The sequence below is a fragment of the Periplaneta americana genome, chromosome 2, assembly GCF_040183065.1.
Source record: "Periplaneta americana isolate PAMFEO1 chromosome 2, P.americana_PAMFEO1_priV1, whole genome shotgun sequence".
Classification (NCBI taxonomy): domain Eukaryota; kingdom Metazoa; phylum Arthropoda; class Insecta; order Blattodea; family Blattidae; genus Periplaneta; species Periplaneta americana.
In genome coordinates, this window is record NC_091118.1 from 203,513,061 (window position 1) to 203,527,347 (window position 14,287).

Sequence of the window (14,287 nt, forward strand, 5' to 3'; positions counted from 1 at the left end):
TGTTCCATAAACAAACATACTCGCGTCTTAATTACTACCATTATAGGCTCGTTGCTAATGTACTATAATATTACTGTATCTTCTTTTTTATATTGATTGTATTATTTTATTTCTATTTCTATTATTGTAATTATATTCTGTATTCTATATATTTAAATTTAAATAAATAAACCCGGCCCCGGAACAATTTTTCCCTCGAAATTATTCAAATTAACTTTACAGGGAGTTATTCCTGAAAGCTTAATTTGCATAATACACATCACTGTACGTAACAGAAAACCACAATTTAAAGTCACACAGAGTTAGTGTGCACTCAAATGTTGGTTGCTTGACTGTTGTCAGCCCACTTTGAGGTCTGTGGATATAGAGGGAAAAATTGGATCGGTGTCGGGTAGAGTTCCCGGGTAGCTCAGTGGGAGAGCGTTGGTACGTTTAACCAAAGGTCCCGGGTTCGATAAACGGCCCCGGAACAATTTTTCCCTCGAAATTATTCAAATTAACTTTACAGGGAGTTATTCCTGAAAGCTTAATTTGCATAATACACATCACTGTACGTAACAGAAAACCACAATTTAAAGTCACACAGAGTTAGTGTGCACTCAAATGTTGGTTGCTTGACTGTTGTCAGCCCACTTTCAGGTCTGTGGATATAGAGGGAAAAATTGGATCGGTGTCGGGTAGAGTTCCCGGGTAGCTCAGTGGGAGAGCGTTGGTACGTTTAACCAAAGGTCCCGGGTTCGATAAACGGCCCCGGAACAATTTTTCCCTCGAAATTATTCAAATTAACTTTACGGGGAGTTATTCCTGAAAGCTTAATTTGCATAATACACGTCACTGTACGTAACAGAAAACCACAATTTAAAGTCACACAGAGTTAGTGTGCACTCAAATGTTGGTTGCTTGACTGTTGTCAGCCCACTTTGAGGTCTGTGGATATAGAGGGAAAAATTGGATCGGTGTCGGGTAGAGTTCCCGGGTAGCTCAGTGGGAGAGCGTTGGTAAGTTTAACCAAAGGTCCCGGGTTCGATACCCGGCCCCGGAACAATTTTTCCCTCGAAATTATTCAAATTAACTTTACAGGGAGTTATTCCTGAAAGCTTAATTTGCATAATACACGTCACTGTACGTAACAGAAAACCACAATTTAAAGTCACACAGAGTTAGTGTGCACTCAAATGTTGGTTGCTTGACTGTTGTCAGCCCACTTTGAGGTCTGTGGATATAGAGGGAAAAATTGGATCGGTGTCGGGTAGAGTTCCCGGGTAGCTCAGTGGGAGAGCGTTGGTACGTTTAACCAAAGGTCCCGGGTTCGATAAACGGCCCCGGAACAATTTTTCCCTCGAAATGATTCAAATAAATAAGTATGTAGCGTCGATGAGAGTGGTGATAGTGAGATGGTATTTGGCGATATGAGGCCGAGGATTCGCCATAAATTACCTGACATTCGCCTTACAGTTGGGGAAACCTCGGGAGAAACCTAACCCGGTAATCAGCCCAAGCGGGAATCGATTACAGTGTTTATAGTCCACACAATGAGGAAGCAAGATCGACAGATGAGATGAGGTTTCGATCCGCAATTTAAATAAGCTATAGTCGTGTTGTTTCCAGAGAGACTAATGTTGCCGCTACGTGTAATGCACCGAAAATGATTGGCGTGTAATTCCACTCGTCATGCCCCAACACCGCACAGATACAAATGTAGAAATTAATTCAGGCTCGGAGTTGAATGCCTGCGGTACTCAGCCCACTTGATGTTAACCGACAGCTGCAACATTCATCTCCAGATCAAGCGTAATCAAACAGTGCCGCTATTATGCGTGTGTACAACTCTTATCAATGACCTGATTATTCAAGTCTCGGTCACAGCCATTGCTTACACATCCAAACAGTATCAGCTGAGTTGCTCTTCACGTATTGTGTGGCTGTCCGATACAAGCTTCTATACTGCCTCCGTTCCGAAATATTTATTTATTTATTTATTTATTTATTTATTTACTTATTTATTTACTTAACCTGGTAGAGGTAAGGCCATGAGGCCTTCTCTTCCCCTCTACGAGCGGATTACAATTACAATATTAAGAAAATAATTACAATTATAATTACAATTAATATTAAATTATAAATACAATAAAAATCAAAGTACTAAAAGATTAACTGATTAATAAAACCTATGCAAATCAAGATTTTCAGGTATAACTCCCTGTAAAGTTGATTTCAATAATTTCGAGGGAAAAATTGTTCCGGAGCCGGGTATCGAACCCGGGACCTTTGGTTTGACGTACCAACGCTCTACCACTGAGCTACTCGGGAACTCTAACCGACACCGATCCAATTTTTCCCTCTATATCCACAGACCTCAAAGTGGGCTGACAACCGTCAAGCAACCAACTTCGAGTTCACACTAACTCCGTGTGACTTAAATTGTGGTTTTCTGTTAACGAACAGTGACGTGCATTATGCAAATTTCCCTCGAAATTATTCAAATCAACTTTACAGGGAGTTATACCTGAAAATCTTGATTTGCATAATGCACGTCACTGTTCGTTAACAGAAAACCACAATTTAAGTCACACGGAGTTAGTGTGCACTCGAAGTTGGTTGCTTGACGGTTGTCAGCCCACTTTGAGGTCTGTGGATATAGACGGAAAAATTAGATCGGTGTCGGTTAGAGTTCCCGAGTAGCTCAGTGGTAGAGCGTCGGTACGTCAAACCAAAGGTCCCGGGTTCGATACCCGGCTCCGGAACAATTTTTCCCTCGAAATTATTCTAATAAAACCTAGACAGTTTATTGTAAAAGTTAAGAAGAGAGAAGCATTTCTTTTATTGATTAAGTAAAAATTAAACCTACTCTACGCAGTAGGAAAATACTTAATAAACTTGGTGTGTGGATAAGCTTCAGGACTTCTACCGCGTTGTCTTGGTGTTGGTGGCTGACGTTTCGACCGCTGTGTTGTGGTCATCTTCAGAGCAGTTGTTGGATAAGGAAATAGTCTGCGAGCTCGTATATATAGTAGTCTCGATGGGGGGAGTACTTGCGGTGATAGGTCTTAGGTTCTCCTTCTGGCATCTGTTTGGTCCTACGTTGTAAAATCCGGTTGAGAACTGTATGAAGGGGAGTATTCATATTAAATACTGGCCCTCATAAGGTCCGAAAGAGTGACCTTGATACCGTGTCCGATGTCCGGATGAAGGGGGGGGGGCGCCGCGTACATGTGGAGACCTGGTTTCTCGTTCCTAAGTATGATCTTGGAACAGACTTCCCCATGAGTTGCTGAGTTGTAACCCCTCTTCCTTGTTGATGTTGTTGGGATGTTGTTTGATGTGGAAAGCTTCTTTAACCAGTCTTCTGTATAAGTTGTCTTCTTTATCTATCTACCTCAACCGGATTGGACAACGTAGGACCAATCAGATGCCAGAAGGAGAACCTACCACCTATCACCGCAAATACTCCCCCCATCGAGACTACTATATATACGAGCTCGCAGACTGTTTAACTCTAAATTAATTAACAATTACATCTCTCCCCCCTCTTCGCAATTGAGCCATCATATAGCCAAATGGCTGGTCTCGGAACTGAGACAAATCAACAAGGCTCATGACAACAATCACCTCCTACATAATAGCCAATTTGGCTCGTCTCTTATATGAGACAACTCATCCTGCCTAAGGTATTCCGTGGTTTTCCTCAGGCGTAAGACAAATGTCGGGATGAGCCCTATAAGAAATGGGCCACGGACCTATATGCCCTTCCCCATATATATTCCCTTTATTATAAACGAAGTATGCCCTAGTTCAGAACTTATATAAATTGTCTATTAAATATAGGAGGTCACTCAATTATTCGCAATTGAAAGGACAGGGACCTCTCAAATTGCAGATTTAGATTTCACGGCGCTTCTTCCGACGGCCTTCACATGCTTTGTCATCGAACAACAGATGACAGAGTCTTGCCATCCTAACGGCAAACACCAGCCAGCTCTTCCTCTTCCCGTTCCGTGATCACTTGATCAATCTCAGTCCCCCTCGCGTATGTGGTACCTAAGAGGTTACGTCCAATTTCGGCTTCCCCTTCAAAATTTTCTAGAGCTCCCTCAGGGAAGCAGCGTAACCCGGAGTGAGACTAGTGGCCAACAGGCTTGGAGCTCACATATTTAAATTTTGTACAGCCCCCAATCCCTTGCAAGGACGCGTTTTGCGTACCTTTTAAATTTGTCCTCCCAATTCTCTTTCGATTTTTCGATTTTTCGATTTATTTCCTTATCCAACAACTGCTCTGAAGATGGCCACAACACAGCGGTCGAAACGCCAGCCAATAACACCAAGACAACGCGGTAGAAGCCCTGAAGCTTATCCACACACCATGTTCACCAGCCGCGGAAGCCTACGCGGACACTTAACTTAATAAGCTTGCTTTTGAACGCTACTAAATTCCGACAGTCTCTGATGTCACTGGTAGGGTATTCCACAAGCGCGAGAGCGATATTGTGTATGATGATGAATACGATGATGTCTTATGTGTTGGTATGGCTAGTATGCGGCTATTTTGGTTGCGAGTAAAGAGATTATGATATGACAGGTAACCGAAACGGGAGGCAAGGTAGGTAGGTGTAGAAGTGTGAAGGACTTGGAAAAGGAGAACAAGAGAATGAAAATTTCTACGTTCGTTAAGCCGTAGCCAGTTTAGAGTTTGGAAGGATGGGGTAATGTGGTCAGCGCGACGGACATCGCAGACGAAGCGAACACAAGAATTATGAACACGTTGTAATTTTTGCGACTGGTTGACATTGAGGTCAGTCAGTAGAAAATCACAATAATCGAAGTGGGGCATTACTAGTGTTTCCACTAGTATTTTCTTGAGTGATAGCGGAAGGAATTTTCGAATGCTGTTTAAGGAATGTAGTATGGAAAGCACTTTTTTGGTAGTATAAGTTACTTGGTTATTCCAGTTTAAATCCTTATCAAAGTAAACTCCAAGGTTTTTAACACAGGAAGCAAAAGGGATTATTGTGTCGTTTAACTTGACTGGAAGAGCAGGAGTAATGTTGCATAATAGACGTTGATGTCCCACTAGGATTGCTTGTGATTTTCTTGCATTGAGAGTCAAACCCAACTTTCTGGCCCATGCAGATATAGATTCAAGGTCCTCGTTAAGATTTTGTATTGGGTCGTTGAGTGAGTCAGGGGTTGTATGTATATAGATTTGTAAATCGTCTGCGTAGAGGTGATGCTTATAGTGCTGTAGAGTCGAGGGGATATGGTATAGTAATAAAGAAAATAAGTTTGATTATTGCGCATGCGCGCACCAAATGTTTCGCGGTGTGGTATTCTGTTCAGTATTGAAGGGACTATCAGACAGTGCAGTTGTGAATGTTTCTAATCTTCTGTAGTGCATCAGATTATAATATTTAAATAGTTAATTATGGACAGAAATCAAACGGGCACCTGCTTTGGTGTTCCTGTTGCAGAAAATGGAACTCCAACGCAATCAGTTTTGAATAGAACATCTAAGGCAGCCGTGGCGAGAACGTGAGTCGCTGTCCATTTCGCTTGCTTCTAACCTCCGCCAACCCCCACCATCTCACTCACTGGAGTCAAACTCCGTTCCATTTGTATTTGTCTTTGACCTGCGAGTGGCATATGTCTCTCTCGAAACCATGTACGAAAGTTCCAAGTAGGATGGGAGGACGCATTTTTTTGGAGTCAATATGATGAGAATATTAAATGTATGATTTGTTCACAAGTATTACGAGGAAAACGGTTGTATAACATTAAACAGCATTCTACTACATGTTACTGATGAAACATTAAAAGGTCAAGTGTTGTTGTTGCCGTCGTCGTCGTCATCATCATCATCATCTCTGTACGTTGACCCTTTTTCAGCAGATGTACGAATAATGCGGTTAGTTCTTCAATTTGAACTCACTGATTTACTATGTGATGTCAAATGAAAGCTAACAAGGACTTGACAAATGTTAAACTTTCAAATCTTTGCCAAATAATAAATATCCGAAGCTTCGTTCTTTCGCTTGCTCTGTTGAAGCCATGTTCGCTACAACTTACGTTTGTGAAAAATTACTTTCGACAATTAAAATAGTAAAATCCAAATTTAGATCACGAGTGACAGACAAATACCTTCGTGATCAACTACGACTGGCAGTAAGTGACATAATTCTTTATTTTGGAACTCTGTCACAGAGACATTCTGAAGACAGTTAATTTTAGGTTGTGATATTGTTCATTCATTGTTCATTTCTTTCTTCGTTACACGTACTAAATAATAATTTGTAGTCTTGTACTGTATAAAATTATATTTAAGTCCTTGACGTAAGGAAAATGAAAATCCGTTAATAAGTCAGACAGTTGCTTCACTTCCCCTTCGGGTGTCCGCCTCCCTCCATAGTTGCTATGCACGTTGCAGGTTACACAGTGGCTCGGCGCACGATTCCATTTTCGCCACCGCTGATCTAAGGTACAACAGTCGTATAAAAACGAGTTGCAATTTAGTGCAGTTTTTATGTTAATTTGCCTCACTTAAAACAATGTTTTTTTTTTCCTTTTATTAATTTGATATCATATAGACTGAAGTGTACAGGGACACCATTTTATTTTTACATCAATTTTTATTGTACCTGAGTTTTTTAATATACTACACTCCCACCCCCTTCTACTAGTAAACTTCCAGTCGTCCTCCACACAGAACCAAGGCCGCGTATACTGAGTTAATGAGTATAGTACGTTCTAGAAATATGTTCGCGTTTTCCAGTGACGAAAGAGCTTTCAATATTGAATAATATTTTCGCACAGGTGCTGTCACACGTTTGCTTACGTCGCATCCCCGTTTCCCCACCCGCTTCTGCTCCCCCTCTGTAAAGGCTAGTGGCTGGGCTGTCTTATCTCTTTTCTGAAAACATTAATTTCTGTTAGGAATGGGACGTCTACGTAATATTATATAACTGTTTAAAATAACTTCAATAAAAGGGCATCGTTAAGTAATTAACTGTCACGTGATTTCCCCCTTTTCTACGACCTTGCGACAAAACCACTTGGACGGACAGTAGATAGCATGTCTGAGTAATTTTATCTTTTCGGATCGGGCAGAAGTGAAGATTGAATTTACAGTACGTAAGGTACTCTTTTATAGAGTAGGTACATAATTATTTCAACATGAGTTACTAGTACGAAGGACGAAACTGCTAATTGGAATTAGGCACAATAGTCTATAGTGCGATAATATGCACAAAAGAACTGAGATGAACGGCCACCATTTTCAAAAATGTGTTTAAATATCCATATTATGATTATTTTTAATTTCATTTCATTCTTTAAATTGTATGCAAATGTGCTGTACACACTATAATATACACTGCATAATGAGTACGTCCGAATGGATAGCTCAGTTCTTAAGTAAAAACACTTATTGTTAATACAGTACCGTATTTTGGTTAAACAAAAATCAAATGAAAATTATCAAACTCAAAATCGCGATATTTCCTACTTTACGTAAATGGATGAACTACTTTTCTTCCCTCCTATACCTAATAAATGATCTGTTTGTATTTTACGTCAGTATCATCGAACTCCAGTCGTGGAAGGAGTAGCAAACGGTGTTTCCGGTTCTCAACCGTTAATCCAAAGGTATAGCGAAGTTAATATTAGAAATGTTAGTAAAAATAAAATGATGTCCCTGTACTTTACGAAATGGAAATATAAATATTGGAGATAGAAAGAAGATAAAAAAATTCAAATATCTTGGAGCAACAGTAACAAATACAAAATAACACTCGGGAGGAAATTAAGCGCAGAATAAATACGGGAAATGCCTGTTATTATTCGGTTGAGAAGCTTTCGTCATCTAGTCTGTTGTAAAGAAATTTTAGAGTTACAATTTATAAAACAGTTATATTACCGGTTGTTTTGTATGGTTATGAAACTGGGACTCTCACTTTGAGAGGAGAACAGAGATTAAGGATGTTTGAGAATGAAGTTCTTAGGAAAATATTTGGGGCTAAGAGGGATGAAGTTACAGGAGAATGGAGAAAGTTACATAACGCAGAGCTGCACGCGCAGAGACTACAACCTGTTCGTAATACGTGCGTCCGTTTCGTCTGCAATATTCGCCGGGCTGATCACGTAACACCATCCCTCGAAATGTTGTTCTGGCTCCGTCTAGAAGATCGTAGGAAAATCCACTGTCTTTCCCTTCTCTTTCACATATTGCATTTCTCCACTCCTGTCTATCTTGCGTCTCGTTTTCAAAATTTATGCACCCATCATAACCTAGACACACGATCACAACACTCCTCAATATTATCCATTCCCTCCCATCGAACATCCTCATATTCATCTTCTTTCACTGTGGCTGTTCCTCGACTTTGGAATTCCTTACCGAGTAATGTCAGGGACTGTCAGACATCAAACCAATTTAAGAATAGGCTAACGAAATATTTTTCTAACATTTATTGTAACAATAATAGCTGTTTCAGGTTTCTCAATGTTTAATGGTTTTATATATATATATATATATATGTATATATATATATATCACAAATAAATATATAAATTATCTCTATTATTATTATTATTGTTAATATTATTATCTCATTTATTATTATTATTATTATTATTATTATTATTATTATTATTATTATTATTATTATTATAACTATTTCTTACCAATGTTTATTATTGTCACACTAACATTAGTTATCCAATTTTCATTATTTACTTTCATGTTGTTTTATGGTCTAGATATTAATGTAATAACTATGTAAGCAAATGTATTCAATTAGAATTAGAGTCTGGCTGGGCGGAAGAGAAGGCCTACTGGCCTTAGCTCTGCCAGATTAAATAAATAAATTAATTAATAATAACAATAATAATAATATTATTATTATTATTATTATTAATTAGGAACATTAAATTAAATGCATTATGCTCATTTCGGGCATCTATTCATATGTATTCAATTCAAATGTAAATTGTAAATAAATTTGAATTTGAATTTGAGACGTTGAGATGGGCAGGGCATGTAGTACGTATGGGCGAATCCAGAAATGCATATAGAGTGTTAGTTGGGAGGCTGGTGGGGGAAAAAACCTTTGGGGAGACCGAGACGTAGATTGGAGGATAATATAAAAATGGATTTGAGGGAGGTGGAATATGATCGTAGAGACTGGATTAATGTTGCACAGGACAGGGACTGATGGCGAGCATATGTGAGGGCGGCAATGAACCTCCGGGTTCCTTAAAAGCCATTTGTAAGTAAGTAACTTTTGTTATTTTTATTGCTTATAGGTATCCCGATTTTTAAGTGCATATATGCATGCATTATTGCAGTTTTTAGTACTTATGAGTCTGCCCCCTAGTAATGACGTAATCGCAGATATCTCCATAGCTGAAGCTTGACATAGTTACCTGGAAGACAGGCTTGTTGTAGCCGTCGGGCCTGTTAACCGGGTCCCGCTCCAGGAACACGCAGGCCGTGTGCTCCGCTGACGAGTAGGTGTACGTGACCTCACCGTGACTGATGTACACGGGCACGGACACCACCAGGATCACGATCCACGTCACTCCGATCGCCGCGAACGCATTCCTCTCCGTCCGGATCTGCAATGGCAAACAATGTCTGCTACAAAATGTTCACTGGGACAATAAGGGACATCTTATGCGAAGTTTTACCGTTAGATGGCAGAAGAGTTCCATGCGGCACAAGGCTATATTATGTCATATGCTACAGTTCATTACATTCTCCCGCTTGTTGATTTCCTGTGGGTGTCAAAATTATATTAACAACTAGCCGTACCCGTGCGCTCCGCTGCACCTGTTAGAAATAAATATAAAGTAATTATATAATTAAAATAGGACGTTTGATCCAGGGAACATTCGTGTTTGATAGAAGGATAAATCGTTTAATATGTTACTTAATTCAAATTGTATTTAAATAATTAAAATGCGATCATTTTGGTCCAGAGACCACTCATTTGGTGCAATGACAATTCCTTTAACATGTTTCTTAATTTTTATTACATGCAAACATAGTTTAATGAAGATTGACATATCATTTAGTTTTAATGTGTATACTTCATATTAGTTGCTATATGTTTCCATTGAATTATGGTAATAACTTAATTTTAATCATTGTTTACTACGTCTTCAATAAATGGCGCTTGGCCCACTATGGTTCTGAACCCTTCATATAACTTAAATAGTGATACAGCATATATAGTGATATATTTATTTCTTTCGAAAATGTAAGAATTCACGATTTCCTATGTATCATTGCCATGGAATGAATAAATGTGTTTTTTCTTCCTACTCAAATATTTTATATTTTGCACACAGGAGTTACTGCAGGAACAACAACGCTACAATCTGAGGCGGCAGTGAAAATGTATTGTATTGTTATTTTAAAAGTCTTGTATATCCTTAAATATCAGTCCTATCATAATTTTACATAGAATGAAACTTATAGGAAATCATTTTTGAAGAAACTTTTGTTATGTAATGTTTTCACAAAAAAGCAATAATAAGGGAGATATTTCGATTTATTTAATTCAGGCCCCCTTATAACTCCCCTTTTAAATAAAGAATTTTGAATGACATATACCCTAAAATCTAAGTTACAACGAACTTAATTTATATTCCAATTTTCGTTTAAATCGGTTCAGCCATTATCGCGTGAAAAGGTAACAAACATCCAGACAGACAGAAATACAAACAAAAATTAAAAAAAAAAAGTGATTTTCGGTTTCACGGTGGTTAATTATATATGTTAGGACCAATTATTTTTGGAAAATCGAAAATTACCAGAAAAATTTCGACTGCAGATTTATTATTAGCATAGATAGATTATTTTGCATAACCGAGTATAATTTAATATAATTCAGTGTTTTCTTGCCTCATAATCTAATTTAATTTACAATAAATAATAGCGTAAACTTGTATAATACTTAGCTATTCCCCTTAATAGATGGATGGGGATATCTGCAGTCTGCAGAATATACAGGGTATTTCCGAGGTGGTGTTAGAAACTTTCAGGGATGATGGCGAAGGGCACATGTATCAATTTGAGATAAGGAGAGTTTAACTCAATGTGCTATATTACAGAGTCTCTGTTAAGTTAAACTGCAGTGGAATACGATTGGTAGTACTGCTAGGAAAGAAAAAAAGACGATCGCTGCTGTTTTATTAAGTTATTGTTGTTAAAATGGTTGATGTTCGTGAACAGTCTTCATTAAGAAACATCTTTTTTCTTCGATAACAGAGAAAATATCAGAAAGAAATTGTAGAGAACCAATACCGCCTACTTCAGTATGGTTACCAGACCTGAAACATATATTATTTCAATGTACCGAAGTACATATGATATTTCCATGCAGATATTCTGCGTCATCATATGATGAAAGAGTAATGGAACGGAGAAAAATTCTCTCCGGCGCCGGGACATGAACTTACGATATGCGTAAATCACGAAGTGATTTAAGACGGCGCTTATTCCGTCGGATCCCGGCCAACTAGTCACTCATAACGAGTGCACCTCAGCACATGTGTGGACTTCGGTCCTATGTTCATAGACATCTATGACGTAGTGCAGAGGGCGGCCACTAGAGGGAACCCAAGAGTTGGAACTCAATCAGAGACGATTCTGTTCGGCGCCGGGGTTGTATCCGGTGTGGCTTAGTGGATAAAGCATCAGCACGTAGAGCTGAAAACCCGGGTTCAAGTCCCGGCGCCGGAGAGAATTTTTCTCCGTTCCATTACTCTTTCATCAGACCTGAAACAGTTTCTTAACGCTGGCTACCAACGTTATACTCAGATTATATCGTGGTAGAACCACAGTCTAATATATACAGTCGCGAAGCTCGAGTTGTTGAGGGTACTAAGGACAATAGACTGTGCTGGTACTCTTTCTCATTGTCTGTGATGAGGCGATAGTAGCGATTCTAGTGGTTAGCAACTATCTATGGATGCATATTCCCTACGTATTGAGCTTCGTGACTGCATATACTAGACTCCGGTAGAACGGTGAAATCGGTGTCAAACGATTTGTCCTGTCTGAGATCTAACCAGGAAACACTAAATAATAAGTATGTAAGTAGATAGTGAAAAGTTATAAGTGTGAATACCGAAAAATTATGACGGAAATCGAAGTGTTGAAATATTTGCAGCTAAAGTCCAATCTATAAGTTACTATAGAGCTCACTGGAGACCATATTGTCCCGTCCGGTACAGAATGTCGGATGCAGTATGCTGAGAATAATGTCTTAATACTCTCTTTATTTTGTGTATGGGTATAAATTTGTTTTATATTATTTTGTATATTTTGAATCGTTGATGTACGATATCCCTGACAGAATTTAGCTGAATAACTGAGCTGGTTATAAACGCTGGCAATGATCGTCAGGAAGTGGTTTCTTTATCAGCGTACATCGCTGTGAATTCTCATTTGTTTTGCTGTCATAACTCGATTCAGTGTTTCTACATGGCAATGTTTCTAAAACATAATTTCAAAACTATCAGATCTAATTTTGTACAGATGATAGTACAGCTGAATACAGGAATGTTGATGTAGTTTAAAATTAATACATTTTGGATAAAAATTGTAGAAATTTAAAACATCACATGTGTTCCCTTAATTAAAAAAAAATGTTTCGATTCCTGTACATGATTTCAAGTTTCTTTCGTAACAATTCTACGACCATTTGTATCCTATAATATCCGATTTTTATATTTTACCAAAACTATCGGTTCTACAATTTCGCAAATCTACTTTGTTTTTTTAAGAATACGAGTTGTCACAAATGGCTAAATCCACGACCATTTCTACTCTATAATATCCGATTTTCGTATTTTACCAAAACTATCGGACCAGCGTTCTACAAGGCCGCAAATCTACTTTGTTTTTTAAGAATACGAGTTGTCACAAATGGCTAAATCCACGACCATTTCTACTCTATAATATCCGACTTTCGTATTTTACCAAAACTATCGGACCAGCGTTCTACAAGGCCGCAAATCTATTTTTTTTAAGAATACGAGTTGTCACAAGTGGCTAAACCCACGACCATTTCTACTCTATAATATCCGATTTTCGTATTTTACCAGAACTACCGGACCAGTGTTCTACAAGGCTGCAAATCTACTTTTTTTTTTTAAGAATACGAGTTGTCACAAATGGCTAAATCCACGACCATTTCTACTTTATAATATCCGATTTTCGTATTTTACCAAAACTACCGGACCAGTGTTCTACAAGGCCGCAAATCTACTTTTTTTTAGAATACAAGTTGTCACAAATGGCTAAATCCATGACCATTTCTACCCTATAATATCCGGTTTTCGTATTTTACCAAAACTACCAGACCAGCGTTCTACAAGGCCGCAAATCTACTTTTTTTTTAGAATACGAGTTGTCACAAATGGCTAAATCCACGACCATTTCTACCCTATAATATCCGATTTTCGTATTTTACCAAAACTACCGGACCAGCGTTCTACAAGGCAACAACCCTAATTACTTTTGATGAATACGAGTTGTCACAAATGGCTAAATGCACATGACTGGCCACGAAATTCCAAACGTATATTTTACAAATGTAGCAAGAAAATAATGCGATGTATGTGGACGCAGTGGACCTGAAATAATGACAAGAAACTTCCAAAGGTGATGGCATAATTCTTGGTAGAATGATCCCTTTGTCGTAACAGATTTTACTCTTTATCTTGTAACAGCAACGCGGTACCATTTCGGTATGAAATTTTGTAATAATCACACAAGGCACGTTTCATGTTATAATTTCATTACAGGAATAAAAGCCTGACATGATAAAGTAATTCACAGGGTGTGGTCGTGTGATTCCTCGGGGACCGCTTTATTCGAGGTAATTAATTAATCAAAGCAAGCCTTCTGTACGTACCTCCTTTGTGTCACAGCATACAACAAAATTACACTCGTCTCATATCACAGCCCCTTCATTTTCATATCAGTAATCTAGCCAATCTCTGAGTGTGTGGATCAAATTCATTAGGGTGATCATAAATTTCCACGGTGTTACGTTGGATGACAACAATATAGACAATGAAATGTGGTGTATTATTCTGCTTAATAATTAAGTAATCGCTGATTTGATAAAGTTCTGTAAAATAAATTGATTGCTGTTACGTATATCCAGTTTGTTCTCTTTTTAGTACAAGACTTCATTGCAGGCCTTAGTTTCTTATTTTATCCGACCTCAAAACGCAAAAAATGATGAAAAATTAGAATTTTCAAAATATAACTATCTTAATA

General features: G+C 38.2%; 1 protein-coding gene and 2 non-coding genes across 3 annotated transcripts in view; 1 reads left to right on the forward strand and 2 right to left on the reverse strand.

The window, feature by feature from the left end:
* LOC138695069 (allatostatin-A receptor-like) overlaps positions 1-14,287 on the reverse strand; it is a 213,397-nt gene that overhangs the window by 30,945 nt on the left and 168,165 nt on the right. Inside the window, exon 3 of the mRNA XM_069819430.1 lies at positions 9,415-9,606. Within this exon, the coding sequence (XP_069675531.1) occupies positions 9,415-9,606 (192 nt within the window). The remainder of the gene's footprint in view (positions 1-9,414; positions 9,607-14,287) is intronic.
* Positions 2,239-2,310, reverse strand: TRNAD-GUC (transfer RNA aspartic acid (anticodon GUC)). Its single transcript has one exon. It is a non-coding gene; the product is annotated as a tRNA-Asp (tRNA).
* Positions 2,673-2,744, forward strand: TRNAD-GUC (transfer RNA aspartic acid (anticodon GUC)). Its single transcript has one exon. It is a non-coding gene; the product is annotated as a tRNA-Asp (tRNA).